The sequence below is a fragment of the Vicia villosa genome, linkage group LG3 (assembly GCF_029867415.1).
Source record: "Vicia villosa cultivar HV-30 ecotype Madison, WI linkage group LG3, Vvil1.0, whole genome shotgun sequence".
Lineage (NCBI taxonomy): Eukaryota > Viridiplantae > Streptophyta > Magnoliopsida > Fabales > Fabaceae > Vicia > Vicia villosa.
Window position 1 is genome coordinate 197,214,756 of NC_081182.1, and position 14,947 is coordinate 197,229,702.

Here is a 14,947-nt window from a genome sequence, read left to right on the forward strand (position 1 = left end):
TTAATTCTTTGAAGTATGTGGAGATTCACTCAAAGTTGTATTAATTCTTCAAGTACATAATTCTTCAAGTACAAGGAACATACATAAAGACAAAGTCAACCTTTAAACATGAAGGGTTAATGTGACATTGTTAAAAGTCAAAGTCTATTACCAAAACAACTTGAAATTACAAAAGAAAACGGCCCATTCAACACTTAATTCAGGTTGTTATCCATCACAACATTCATTACCAAAACGTCATTACAAAAACAAACTACACAAAATTTTCCCTTAAGCCTACTGTTTATAATCCTAAGCTCCCACCAATTTTGTGTTTGCCTCCTTGATTTCATTCAACAACGAACAGGGAACTTGCTGCGACTTGACTGACTGCCCGACCTTCAGTCACGATACCATACCCTTAAAAATAGTCATGCTGTTCAGAAACCATCACCAGACCTGCAACAATTCGACCTACCAAACCTGCCAGCCCTGCATCCATTATAAGGTTTCAGCATAGCAATATGTCCTAACCTGCAGAAAAACCGAACCAAACCGGCTTTGACACAAGAAGTCGACACAAGTCATAGCCCTGCAATTGAGAAAAAAACCTTAACATCGAAAATTCAATACTACCCAAATCTGCAGAGAAAAAATTCAGAAGAAAAGTTTCATAAACTTCCTGACATAATTGTAGCAACCTGCCCTAAAAATAAGATTCTAGAGTCGCCACCTATTATGAAGGGCGAATAGGAAACCCTACGCAGTTAAGAGATTCGGGTAAGATTATTATAATCAGGTCGAGGGAAGGTGTTAGGCACCCTCAAACCTTTCCTAATGTTTGATCTAAGATGAAGTTTTATGGCAAAATTATAGAAGTTAATAGCTAAGGAAATGAGAAGGGTGAACGGCAAGATTTGAACCTGATTAGAATTTTGAAGAAGGGGACTCGCCTTGGTTATCCAAGTGCCTACGTATCTCCTTAGGGAGAATCAGAGTCAACGTAGTTCGGGCACATGGTTGTACGCCTTAGAATTGATTATGGAGGTGTTTGAAGGCTTTTTGAATGGCCTGTCGTAGTTTTGAAATGCAAATGTTCGCAAGATATTTTGAATTACCTTATCGTAGTTTGAACATCGCAGTATTGAAGAGATGAAAATCTGTAGTGTTGTGGTTTAGTGTGTTTTGAAGGTTTTGGGCGTACAACCCTGGTTTGATACGTCACCGTTAGATACGATGATCAATAGATTTGATCATTATAGTTAACGGATTAATGGGCATTGCTGGTTACTCTGATCGATAGATTCGATCGCCGCGGGCAGCAAATTGAATGTATTTTAGATTTGATATTTTTTTCATCTCTTGTCTAATGCGACTAATAGATTTAGTCGGGTCGAGAAGAGAATTAGTCAAGAATTAATTAAAATAAATATTAGATAAATTAATTCGATTAAATTTATTTCTCGCCAATGCGACTAATAGGTATAGTCGGATCGAGGAGAAAATTGTATTAATCAAGAATCAATTGAATAAGAATTAATGTTTTTTAAAGGGCCAGTAGGATTGGGCAAACCCTAATGCGTGGGTAACCTTCCTAGGGTTTTTTGTGATTTAATAGTTAAAACTAATTAAATAGATTAAATTGATATAATCGAAATAATCGGGATGAAATCCTAAACCCTAGTCTAATCCTAATTTTATTATTTAACCCTTAATTAAGAAAATTAAATTATATTCATATTAATATATATAATTAAACAATTGTATAAATAATATATATATTAAAAAAAATATAAAGAAACCTGGGCTGAGATCATGTGTGGTAGCTTTTGGGGGAGTATGGTATGCAGCAGCGTGAGGGAGCTTTAGATCTGACTGGTCACGCATCTGATGGCTAGAGATTGAGGAACACCGTGGGCGCGCGTGCAACAGGGGTACTGGATCCTTGGGCATGGCAGGCCAAACAGAGTGACAAAATTAAATTATGGGAGCTGGGGATCGAACCCCCTCCCTCATGTTTAAACCGATACGCCCCTCTTTGCCATTCAACCATGTATCGTTCGCTGATTAAAATGTAAACGTGACGCATAATATATTAAATAATATGGCTTAAAATTAAAAAAAAAACCTGCGCGCCCTCCATCTTCTCCATCGTCTTCCTCAGAGCCCTGGTTTATTTCGTTGCGTAGCCATAACCTGCAGATTCTACACCCATAAAAATCGAGCAATAAATGTCAAAAAACACCATGGTTCGGCTGGGAATCAGTTCCTAAACGTGATGGTATTATTTACTCGATCCAATTCTGGCCAGAACGCAAACCCCTTTTTCACGAACAGGAAACCCTAGCAATGGTGTTTCATGGTCCCTGCATCAAATCTCAAATCAAAGTGCCCAGAAAAAATCTACACATCCCTATGAACTAGAATCCGGTATCAAATCATATTCATAATGCTTAAATTGTAACGATTGAAATAGCAAAAAAAAGTCTAAACCGTGGCAACGATGAACGCGATTCCAGGTGTTCTGGACGACAGGGATTATGGCAACACGTTCAGAATTCTTCAGTGAACCTGTTTGTATGTCTTGTGTGGTCTCAATCGAGTCAAAACTTCATCCCCTTCTCCCCTCTTGTTTACGGTTTTTACAGATTTTTTCACAAGGTCTCAGTGCCAAAAATTCGCCCCCTTGCATCTGAGCAGCCCCAAGTACTTATGAGGAATGCCCTAGGTCAACCAATATGATTTAAATCTTGCTAATTGAGAAGATTTAGATTTGATAGAAACTTGATTGAATATCTTCCTAATTTGGATTTTTTTTTGCATAAATCTTGTTCCAATCTTTCCTAATCCAATTTCCACAAATTTCTCTTGATTTGTACATTATTTTGTGATATAAATCTAATAACAAATTATGACCATGCATCTCCTAAATGATTTTTCATGATTTAATTATTTTTGAATTGAATTAAAAGTATATAATTCAAAATAAAAATGAGAAAAATTATGGAGAGTGGAGAAGTGGAATTATGGGCCCTAAATATCATCACAAGAATATTTAGAAGCAAATACTTAGGCCCGTTTGCTTTAAAAGTTGAGAATTTGCCAATTAGTACTTCGCTCTTCCCTTGAAAATCGACCAACTTCTAAGCCTTGTATCTCCTTCAATCTTTGCCATATGACCATGTTCTAATACTTTTTGGAAAGCTCAAAGAGTCCTCTAAATGACCTTTTTGGTTTCATCTCCATTGAATCTTCCATGCTCAAGTTATGAGCTTTGACCTAAAAGATGTATTTGTTGACCTTTTTTGAGGACCTGTAATATATTGCACCATATCTTCCAAATGAATCATTTCTGGCCTTGGCTTGTGAGAGGCAAAGTTGTAGAGGATTCAATTTCCTTCAAAATAGTCTTTGGTTGGGAATACTCCATGTGAAAGTTATGGTCAGTCAAAGTTGAGTTGACTTTCTCCTATAAAAACCCTAATTTGAACCTTTGTATTTGTTCATTTCTGATTTTCTATTGATGGATCATAATCAACCTTTGATCAAATGATGGATATAACCTCACATACTTGAGTTGACCAAAAGTCTCGAAGTTTGACTGTATTTTGACTATAGTTGACTTTTAGGTCACCATAGTCGACTATTGATCGTCTGAGCCATTGAGTGAGAAATCCTTGGGATTGAAGCTTGATAATTGGCATGGAGATACCTTGAGACATATGAGACACCATGAGATCCATTTGAGGCCTTTAAAGATTCAAACTCCTTTGGTAAATAGCAAACCCTAGTTTTGAATAGGAGAGAGTGACTTGAGAAAACCCTTGAATCTTGAGTCATTGAGGATGAAAAGAGGAAGGCAAATTTTGGGGTATGACAATAATCCAAAACTAACTTACTAAGCTGCATTCATCATGATCATATTTTAGCACCAAGCACATCCATTAAGTATTAACATACATTTGTTCAATGCAAAAAGAAAACAGTCCCTACACAATTACCATTCATACCTGCTACCATACACAAATTAACCACATACCTTTTTAATTCCCAAAACAATAAACCACAAAATCCCTTAACATTCGAACCGTCGTGCTACACTAAACTGATACACCATACTGAACCAGTTCAGGGATCATTCCAAAAAACAATCAGCATAAATCAACAAAACAAGTGCAAAGAAAAGAAGCCAAAACCTGAGTTCAGTTCCAGTTCAACATCAGTATAAGCCATACCATATTCAAGCTAACCAGCATACACTCATCCAAACAATCCAGTTCAAGTGCAACAAAAATCAAAGCTTAACATTTCACTTACTGAGCTGAGCTATTTCCTTCCAAACTCCAAGTCTTCTCATCATTCCACATGGCCAGTCAGTCTCATTTTGGCAATGGTTGATTCATCCAGGTTCGGATCCCATGTTGTGTGTTTGATTCCACCAATTAACTTCACCTGAACCTGCATTCCACAAATCAGCTTTGCATCAATATGAAACCCCAAAAATAGTCCAACACGAAAATCAGAAATTCAGAACTTAGCATCTCTTGTCCAGCCTACATATATATCATTTCGGTTTTTCTCTAACTCTCAACCAACCTAAACAGTTCACACTAACTTGGCTCAACATAACAGAATTCCAAACTGACATAACTAACTTGTCGCACCTGTAACTAACCCATAACCAACAGAAGCTAATTCTTCAATTTTCAAAACTAACCTTCAACTAACTTCCAACTGATTCAATCTCCACCCTCAGTTTCATAACTGAATCACTTCAATCCTAGGGCTCAGATTCCTTCCCCTGTAACTACCTCCAAACCTAACTCACCCGAGCCTAATCCTTATATAAACACTTTCCCTCCCCAATTCAAAAACTTGAGGCCACTTTCTCCATTCTCACCTTCACCTTCTCCATAATCTCCATCTTCTTCACACACTCATTCTCCATCTTCACACTTCTACACTCTCACTCCACCATTTTCTTCCCGCCATTCTCACACTTCATTCATCATCATCTCCATATTACTCTGCAACTTCTTCACTCCCTTCTTCTTTCCCAAACATCACTACAAGCTCTATCCACCATTGAAGGAGCTTCAACCTTTGAAGCTCCATTCAATTGAGCATAAACCTCACATGCCTAATCCCTGCAATTTAATCAACACTCTACTCTCAACATCCCTCAGCTCTCACATACACAGAGGAGCACAGCAATTCGAAAACAGAACAGAAGAAGAAGAGTAGAGGAAAAAGAGCACAAAGCGAACAAAAAGAGAAGAATAGATGAAGAATACTTGAGTTTCGTGGTGGTCGGGAACCTCCGCCACCGTAACGGAAGCTCAGGTCTCCTAAACAGGTTCTTCTGATGCACTTTCTTACTCTTCTCTATGCGTTTTCATATGGTTGAGTTACTCCATGCTTCAATTTTTGGAAATTTTTGCTTGAATGCTTGATAGCTAGAATTGGAATCAGGACGTAATTTTAGCTTAAGTTTGTGTCTGAGGATCGCTGGTTCACGGTGATTTGGTGGCGGCGATGGTGGTGGCGGCTCCACCGGAAATCACCCCGGCGATGTGAGATTGAAATTTTTGTGAAGCTGAGAGGCCATGAGGCCAAAACGCACCGTTTGCTTTCTCTTTTTCTTCAATTTTTCTTTTTTGTATTTCTATTAATAATTGATTAAAAAACCTGAAAACAAAATATGATAACACCTCTTGGGCCTTGCCAACGAAATACTATTCACACTCTAGTGGGCCCAGCATCTCCCACCTGTTAGGATCTGAAATCGAAACAACACATTGGGCCTAGCCCGAAATCAATGCATGTACACCCCCTTTTGTTAGCCCATGTCACACTCTGTTTTTGGCACATAAGAGAAAATTGAATAACAAAAAACATGTTGTTGGGCCTCTGCGCCCCATTTACTTACACCATTGTTTCGGAGTTAACCCCCCCCCCCCCCTCTAATTGAGTATTTTTCATATAAAAAACCCATTAAAACCCATAAAAATAGTAGAATTTTTTAGGTTAATTTTGACATTAATTTTAGATTCTCCACATAAAAAACTCATAAAAATGATAGTATTTTTAGATTAATTTTAGTACTAATTTTTGAATTGCTTCTTTTATTTCTTTCATACCACTTCCATGTAATCTTTGTATAGTTGTTGTGTGATTTTGTTGCTTAACTTCTTGGCCATATTTTTGGCCTATTTCGTTGATATCACTTGTACGCTCCTTTTAGAATTTATCCCATTACCATGTTGACTTTAGGTAGATATTCCTTTGTACATAAACAATAATCATTAGGCTAGACTTAATTAGGTTAGTCTCCCCCTTTTCATTTCCTTTTTCTTTTTCAATCTTAAAAAACCTAATAAATACCGACAAGGATCATACCGCTACTACTTTTTCATAGTAGGAAAGAAATGATTGGGGCGTAGGTCCCGGTGTATTTCTTTTCTACTTGGCGGGAGAGAAATGATTGAGGCGTAGGCCTCGGTGTATTTCTTAACAGCTATTTAGAGAAACGATTGAGGTGTAGGCCTTGATGTGTGTTCTCTAAATATTCAAAAACTCTTTTTGTATGATCTAAGTCACAAACAAATTCCCCCTTAAAAAATACACAAACAAAAACACTTAAAACACCTAATAAATGTTCAGATTTAAAACAAAGTAAGGAAGTGATGCGAAGCCTTGTGGTGGGTTTTGTCATCATGGAATTACCCTAAAAGACACAAACCAAATCATCTCTCTCTTTCTTCTTTCTTAAGGGCATTGTTATTTCCGCTCGATCGCATCGTAGGTTGTCCCTTATGCAAGAGCGCGAACGTTAACTCCGCCCAACTAAAAAACACAAAAACAAACAGAAACATGTGAGCCGAACTACGACGCTCTGATTCCTGAAAAGGATACGTAGGCATTGAGTCGCGGGGCTTGAACGAGCACAATTGTAAATATTCCTTCTTTTCCCCGTATTTCATTTGTATTCATTCGCATGTAGGCTTAGACACAGATACACCCTTTAGATAGAAACAAACATAGGTGGATACCGTCGAGTACGACGGGCGTGAAGGGTGCTAGCACCTTCCCCTTGCGTAACTGACTCCCGTACCTTTATCTCTGGTCGCAAGACCTTGTTCTTATTCTTTGTTAGATTTCCTGATTTTCCTTTCCCTTATGGGATAAATATATTAGTGGCGACTCTGTTCATTTTTCGCGAGCGTGCGACAAGCATCCTTTTGTGCAGTAACCTCCTTGATAATTTTCTTTCGACCTTGAGCTGTGAATAAAACAAAAGTCAGTACACAGACGAAGAAAGGGTTATAATCAAAAGATTATCCAAGCCCCAACCTTCAGGTATTGGAGTCAGAACACGGACGTGCTCGAGACTTATATGGGGTGTCCTTTGAAATTATCCAAGGTATGCTTAGTCGGAACCACTCGTTCAGCACATTTTTTGGATTGTTCGCGAAGGATTTTAGGGGCATTCCTACACACAAACCAGTCTGGAAAAGGAGGGCTTAAAGCCACACCAAAGTCAATACTAGGTAATGGAGGGAACTTTGGAGGATAGAGCTTGAAAGCCACTTCATAACGTTGTTCAGGTCAAACATACGTGGGCAATTTCAGCTTATCCAGTTTATCAGAAAACTTTTCACGTAAAGTGACCGCAGCTTCACGAACAGTCCGACTAAGGTCATCAGGCCTGTAGATAGTTTCAAAGAATTTTTGAAAATCTTGAATTTCTTTAATATGGGTTGAAGTACCTTTATTGAAGTTCGCCTGCACAGCAGCAAAAGCTTCAGTCAGTTCTTGTGAAAGACTATCCGCGTCGAAGTTTTACTTGTTATAATATTTCGTCCACCACTGATGGAAATCTATAGTGGAATAGAAAGTAGGTTCGAAAGAAATGGGAGAGAGGGTCGTAATGCCAATGTATTTGAAGATCTTGGACTCATAATCTTCTTCAGATGAGTGCATAGTATGCAAGCACACGTGATTTCTCTTTTCATACATGCATTTAGGCTTGAGTTGAACCAACCCAAATTGTCTCGATACAAGATTAGGCTGGTAACAGAGAAGACAACAGTGACTCTTTGGGGACCGTAGCCGATGGTACAATAGTTTAGGTGTCAAGAAAGCTTCCCAAATGACCATAGATTCAGCTTGTTGATCTGGAGAGGTTGCAGGAAATTTTCGTGTAAACCATTCGGGACCTACTTCTCTTTTCACGAACAAAGCCATAGAAGGGCTGAACTGATAACGTTTAGCAAACATCATGATGTATGCTCAAAAAGTTTGGCGCAGTCTTCCTCCTTCTTCCAAAGGGGTTAGGTGAACTAGCCTAGTTCCTTCAACGGTTCGGTCCCGAATAGCTGGGTCTCTTTCATCAACAACGCCTTTACTTGGAAGGAAAGCTTCGAAGGTGGCATTGAGTCATAGCTGCAAAAGCCAAAAGGATCCAGCGAACAGAAGACAAGTTCCTGTTTTATAGTCTTTGATGAGGTCTGTTGCTTCGCCAAGACTTTCATAAAGGTACCCTAGAATTAGCTGTCTCAAGTTTAATTTCTTTCCAGAATTGATTTGGTTAGCCATACAAAGATACCTCTTAGCTACTTGAAGAGACCTCAAACAGAAAACACATCTCGAAAGCCAAAGTTCCAGAAATGCGATATGCTCTTCTTCTGATACTTCTTTAGTTGTTGTGTCATGATGTTTCATGATGAATGGAGTAAAAGTGGCTTTGATCTCATTAAATTGTATAGTATCTGTATCCATGAAGTTAGGATCGAAAATTTCCCCTGTTGGTCGAAGCCCTGTAATAGCGGCTATGTCGAAAAGGGTTGGGGTAATCATCCCACAAGGAAGATAGAAGGTATTATGAGAAGCATCCCAGAAATATATAGATGCTACTAACATGGTTTGATTATATTCTAAACCTGTTTTAGATAATTGGATCAGGTCATAAATCCCTAACTCTTTCCAGAATGGGGCTTTTTTGGCTTCAACCTTAGCCAACCAAGCATAGTAAAGTTCAGGGTCTTTCGCTAAAGGAACTGCTCTAAACACTTTAAGAAAATTGGTCATATAACTTAGGCTAATTTTTTCTGGAACTACAGCGGCTTCAGTCGAAGCGCCGTCTACATCGGTGGTTTCAGCTAAGAGTGGGTTATCCACTTTGTCTATTTTGTTCCTGCTAACCAAAGGCCTAGTTTTGTAATAAACAGGGAAGAATTTGTCTTGAAGAGGTTTGTTATCGCCAGGTAAAGGACCCATAAAAGCATGAGTCTTGTCAGAAAGAAGAAAATGGATGGTTATCTGAGAAGCGTAAATGGCACGAGATTCTTCTAAGTTTGGGTCTGGAATGTACTACTGATTGCCCACTTGTGTAGGGCGTTGAAACTGTTAAACAGGTTGAAGAGCGCTTGAAGTTGCCGGTGGTGGGTTTTGGACGGTGGAAGACGCCATGAGTGGATTGCTTCAAAAAATAGAATTGAAACCTAGAAAGGGGTTTTTTGTGTTTGCGTTCAGGGAAATGAAGAGACAATGATGTGTGAAGAAGAAAGAATCCTGAATGATAAAACCCTGGTATTTAAAGGTTTACTGAAAACTTCTCAAATTATTTTTAGGTTTGGAATAAAGGTTAATGGGACACGCGTCAGGAGCTGATTCATTCGTCTGGCGGTCGAACAATTATTAGCCTTACTCCTAGTATCTAGGAGCAATGATCATAAGTAATGATGAAACATGGGAACACACGTTTTGAAGAGATGTTTTTGAAAATGACAAGACATCTTTGAAAGAGGAGTCATAAATGATTGTGACGTTAGTCAGAGTCTTGGAACTCAAAATATGTGAGGGTATCGAAATCTCATTATAGCAAGAAACGCCTATTTCTCTCATCTTTCCGAAACAGGCATTTATTGGGGGCAATTTGTTAGCTGGAGATTTCGATTGTTCAATATGCCTTTTCGAAGACGTAAGGTTCGAAAAGAAAATGGCTTTCGATGGACATTTTCAAAAATGTTATTTATGATGAAGATTCCTAAAATCGAAGCTGAATCGAGATAGGCTGTCTTCAAGACTTAAATAGTTTTCTGAAATACAAGAATACTGAAACTTGAAGTATTTCGCTGTATCCTCACGTTGCCACGTATCGAAATAGGATTCAGGCCGGAGGTTTTGAATTTAGAATAATCTGATTAAACCAACGAGGACAGATGGCGCCCCAGGGATTCGAAACACATGCATGTGGGCAACCTGGCATTTCATTAGCGTAGGACCGTTAGGGTCGAATTAGTATAAATAAGGGTCTTAGTATCAGGATCCAGGGTGTTCATTTTGTACAAATCACTCACAAATTACTCAAGTATCAAGTGTTAAGAGAAAGAGTTCACTGAGAAATGTACGTATGACACCAACACATTAAATATATTCGTGTTTCTATTTCAGAATCGAAATGTCTTTTAATTTTCTTTACTTTTTCGCCTAGTCTTTCTGTTGATTCAAGTGTCTTTATTTCTTTCGTCAAGTTGTTACATTCTTGCACTTTACATTTCTGATATTTACATTCTTTTACATCTTCGTCAAAGTTCTATTTACGTTTATAATAAGTTTATTTTCAGTTGTGTACTTTGTTAGTTTATTTCGCAAGTTATTTATACGTTCATACCATAACCAAGTTTTCGAAGCGAAACAAGGGATCAAAGAATATGAACCAGATTATCTTGAAAGACAACTCTTTGACTATGTCCTAGGATCAATCTAGTCGATCCTGCGAGTAACCAAAGTATATTTATAGTTTGGAGGACTAGCGGTTGTTTATCGGAAATCGTCGTAAACAGGATGAGAGGGTTATTTGTCGTTCTTGTAACACTTGTAATCCTGATTCAAAGAGAAAGTAAAGAATAGCATTTATAACCAATTTCTTATTGTTCTTCTCGCTTCGCATTGTGCTCTCTATTATACTATGTTCTTGGCATCATTTTCACAACAGTATCAATAGGAAAAACATTCAGGATCAAAAAGATCTTGACACGACATATCCACCAAAAATCAAAAGGCATTGGGGATATGGGTCATTTATCTTATATATCTAACATTTTCTCCATTTCTAATCGATGTGAGACTTTACAACTCACACTTGAAATCCAACAATCTCTCCCACAAGTGTAAGTCACTCACATCACTAACCTTGATTTACACTATGATCCACTTCTGCTTCCCCATCGAGCCTAACCATAACTCACATACCACTTGTTGAGGAGTCTGAGGAACAAATTACTGAAAGTTTTAATGGGATAAACGTTCAGAATTCACAAGAGACTTTGACACGACATATCCACCCAAAACATTAAGACAATGGGAGAATGGATCACCTATTTTATAAAAGAAAAGTCCTTATCCATACTAGGATCTACTTTTGCTCCTCCACTTAGTCTAATAGGCTCTAATAGCACTTGTTAGGAAGTTTGGAGAGCGAAGCATCAGAAATTTTAATGAGCTAAATATTCAAAATTCAAGAAATCTTGAAATCACATATTTATCCAAAACCTTAAAGTGTTAAGCGTGTAAGTCATTTATCTTATATATCAAACATTTCTTTTTATTTTTAGTCAATATGAGAAAGTGTAGACCATAGTAGAAACATTAAAATAGATTACATATTAAAAAACATTAAAATAAGAAAAGTATGCCATCCTTTTCAGTTTAGATATGAACCTTTTGAGCGGAAAAAACATAGCGGGCAAAGCGTGCTTACTTTGCTATCATTCGATGAACGTTGAAAGAGAAACATTTCGGTGTAAAGCAAGTTCTTAATTGATTAAATTTCACTAAACTTATTATCATATTTTTCTTAAAGAAAGTTGGAAAAAAATGCATTGAGGAGCATTGAGCAAAGAGAGTATATTACAATGGAAACAATGTATAATGATCGATGAGTATCAAATTAGAAGCAAAGCAACAATCATGTTAGTTCTACTCATGTCCCTTAATCATCACCCAAAGCAATACCATAAAGCACAAAATATTTTCTTATCAAACAAATATGTAAAAGTAGCCTCAACTTTGCCAACTCCTAATGATGTAATATTAATTCTTCCATCTTTATTCTGTTTAAAACCCAAATTGCCTCTTCAACCATTTGAATCAAAACACACATATTTGGTACACTAAGAAATACACAATAATGTCTTACCATAATGGCATTCATCATAACACCAACAACAACAACAACGTTGTTGAAGATCATGAAACTCTGACATACCAAACCTATCCGTGTGGATATTATGTCCAAAGTCCATCCACCCTCTCCCATGCCAACAGCCCCGATTTACGAAGCAACACCCAAAACGATGGCACGGAATCAACTTTCCACTCCCCTAATCGATCTGAGACACACCCGATAAACCAAACCCGTCTAGCTCTTTGTCGCTATTCCTCCTCTCGAGGTTCCAACCACTCTTTCTTGCACCACAAGAAAATTTCATACGACGGTACTGTCACTGAAAACGACGACGATCGCCATCTGGTAATCGTCGACGACAATGACAGTGATGAAGATGAGAAAGGATTGTTTGATGAGTATTACTATGGGAAAAATGAAGGAGAGTGGAAGAGATGCTTCTCTTACAATTTTTCGGACTCATTTGCTTGGATTTTGTTGCAAATAACTTGGAGAGTTATGGTGAGTTTTGGTTTGGCATTGCTTGTGTTCTACATTGCAACCAAACCTCCATCACCCAAAGTCTCTCTTGAGGTAAATAAAAATTAATATTTGAATTTTTTTTAGTACAAATTAAATATTATCGGTGTGCAATTGCAGAGACTGATCTATCAAATTGGAAAGGACTACAATTTATTTGAATTCAAAGCATAACGTTGATTGTTTAATTGATTTGTAGATTGCAAGGATTCAAGAATTTAAATTAGGGGAAGGAGTGGATAGAACTGGAGTGACAACAAAGATTCTAACATGCAATTGCTCAATGAATTTAATCATTGAGAATAAATCAAGATTATTTGGTCTTCACATTCGTCCTCCATTGATGGATATGAAATTTTCCATCTTGCCCTTTGCATTTTCAAATGTAAGTATGTCAAATAAGATTATGCACCATACCACATTTAGAGCACTTTTAATGAGGGTGTGTATAGATATTGTGAGGTGTAGATAGCATGGTATTTGAATAACTTCATATTTGCATATGTAGGGACCTGAGTTGTATGCAGAAAGTGGATTAACAATCTTTACATTGAAATTGGGGACAAAGAACAAGCCAATGTATGGTGCTGGAGGAAGCATGGAGGATATGCTAGATTCTGGAAATGGATTGCCAATAGTGATACAAGTAAAATTGAGTTCAAGTTTTGAAATGGTGCCAAAACTTGTTAAGCCAAGGTTTCATCACAGAGTAGAGTGTATAGTTGTTCTTAAAAAAGCTTACAATAAGAAGCATCGATCTCAAGTATTTAATAGCACTTGTAAAGTAACTTCTTGATTATATGTGACTTTGAATAGTACTCTATAATTTGTGGGATGGTACAATTAGCGAATTTCTTTCTCAGAAAATTTTAAAATATTTTTCGAAGATATATTTTCGAACGCACTACAAAATAGTTGTTTTCGGAGATGTAACTCTGTAATATTTTAAAATTTGATCTTGAAATTTTTCGGAAATACATTCCGAAATAACTCAATATTTATTTAAAAAAAAATTAAAAATAAGATTTATTAATTGTTTTATATAATTAATTGTATTAATCAAGATATATAATAAAATATATACTATTTTAATTCAATAATTTTTTCTAAAATTCAAGTACAATGTTATATTATTAATTGAATAAAATTTGTTCTCATATTTTTATTTTATTTTTTTAATTTACATAAAATTTCCTAAAATTTCATTAATGTTCATTTTGATTTTAATATGTTAATTGCAAATTAATGACATGATAAATTATGACTTTTTTATACTTGATTTTTGTTTCGATTTTGGTTAATGATTTTTTTTGACTAAAAAGATATTCACTCATTCAAATTGAAAAATACATCGATCATTACAAATTTAAGATTACTAAAAACTGAAAAAGGTGAATCTGCAAAAACAATCTTGCAGCACATAGGTTAATAGCATACAACGGCAACATGAAAGTGCCTACAAATATGACAAAATAAAAGTCACCAGAATATTCATACTTCTGGATCTACAACATTGACGCCCAAATCTTCCTCAGATCTGCAATGATTTGAAGTAAATGTGTCAATCTGAACCAACAAACATCGTACTAAGACGGGAAAACCAACAAACGCCGTACTAAGACGGGAAAACCAACAAACACCGCACAAGACGATGAAAACTTAAAAAAACACAAGAGAATAAACAAGTCTATATGGATAACCATTTATTTAAATAAAAAGAGAAAAAAACGGTGTTGAGGGGTGATTTCTAGCCAAAAATGGCCAAAAACCACCCCCTACGAATATTCATTAATTATATTAAAATTAGTAAGTTATGATTTAAAATATGTTTAATTTCAATCAATTACTTTAATTTAAATTGATATCAATTTGTTTTAATTATGTTATAATAAAAAATTTATTTGATTTAAATGAATTGTAAAAAAATATTGATTCGCCTTGATTTTAATTTTTTTTAATAAATATTGAGTTATTTTAGAAATGCATCTTCGAAAAATCCCAAGACCAAATATTGAGATATTTTTGGAAGTCCATCTCTGAAAACACCTTTTTCGCAAAAAAAATGTGAAATTAGTCCATTCGTAGATGCATCTCTGAAAACACCTCTAAAGAACGAAATATGGTGCAATCGAAGATGTATCTCCGAAATCTAAGGGTAAAAGAGGAATTGCGCCTGAGGCGACTAAGAAAGTATAGAGGTGAAAAAAGAAATCCTCTACCATTAATACTTGCTTGAAGTCTTTTTTAATGGACATATAA

At 36.4% G+C, this 14,947-nt stretch overlaps 1 protein-coding gene across 1 annotated transcript; it reads left to right on the plus strand.

Annotated features, from left to right (window-relative positions):
- The first annotated feature begins 12,043 nt into the window (after positions 1–12,043).
- LOC131657088 (uncharacterized) lies at positions 12,044–13,556 on the plus strand. The gene is made up of 3 exons (XM_058926585.1): positions 12,044–12,742; positions 12,888–13,073; positions 13,197–13,556. Exons 1-3 carry the CDS (start codon positions 12,173–12,175, stop codon positions 13,482–13,484), a joined length of 1,044 nt encoding a protein of 347 aa, XP_058782568.1. The 5' UTR covers positions 12,044–12,172; the 3' UTR covers positions 13,485–13,556.
- The last annotated feature ends 1,391 nt before the right edge of the window (positions 13,557–14,947 follow it).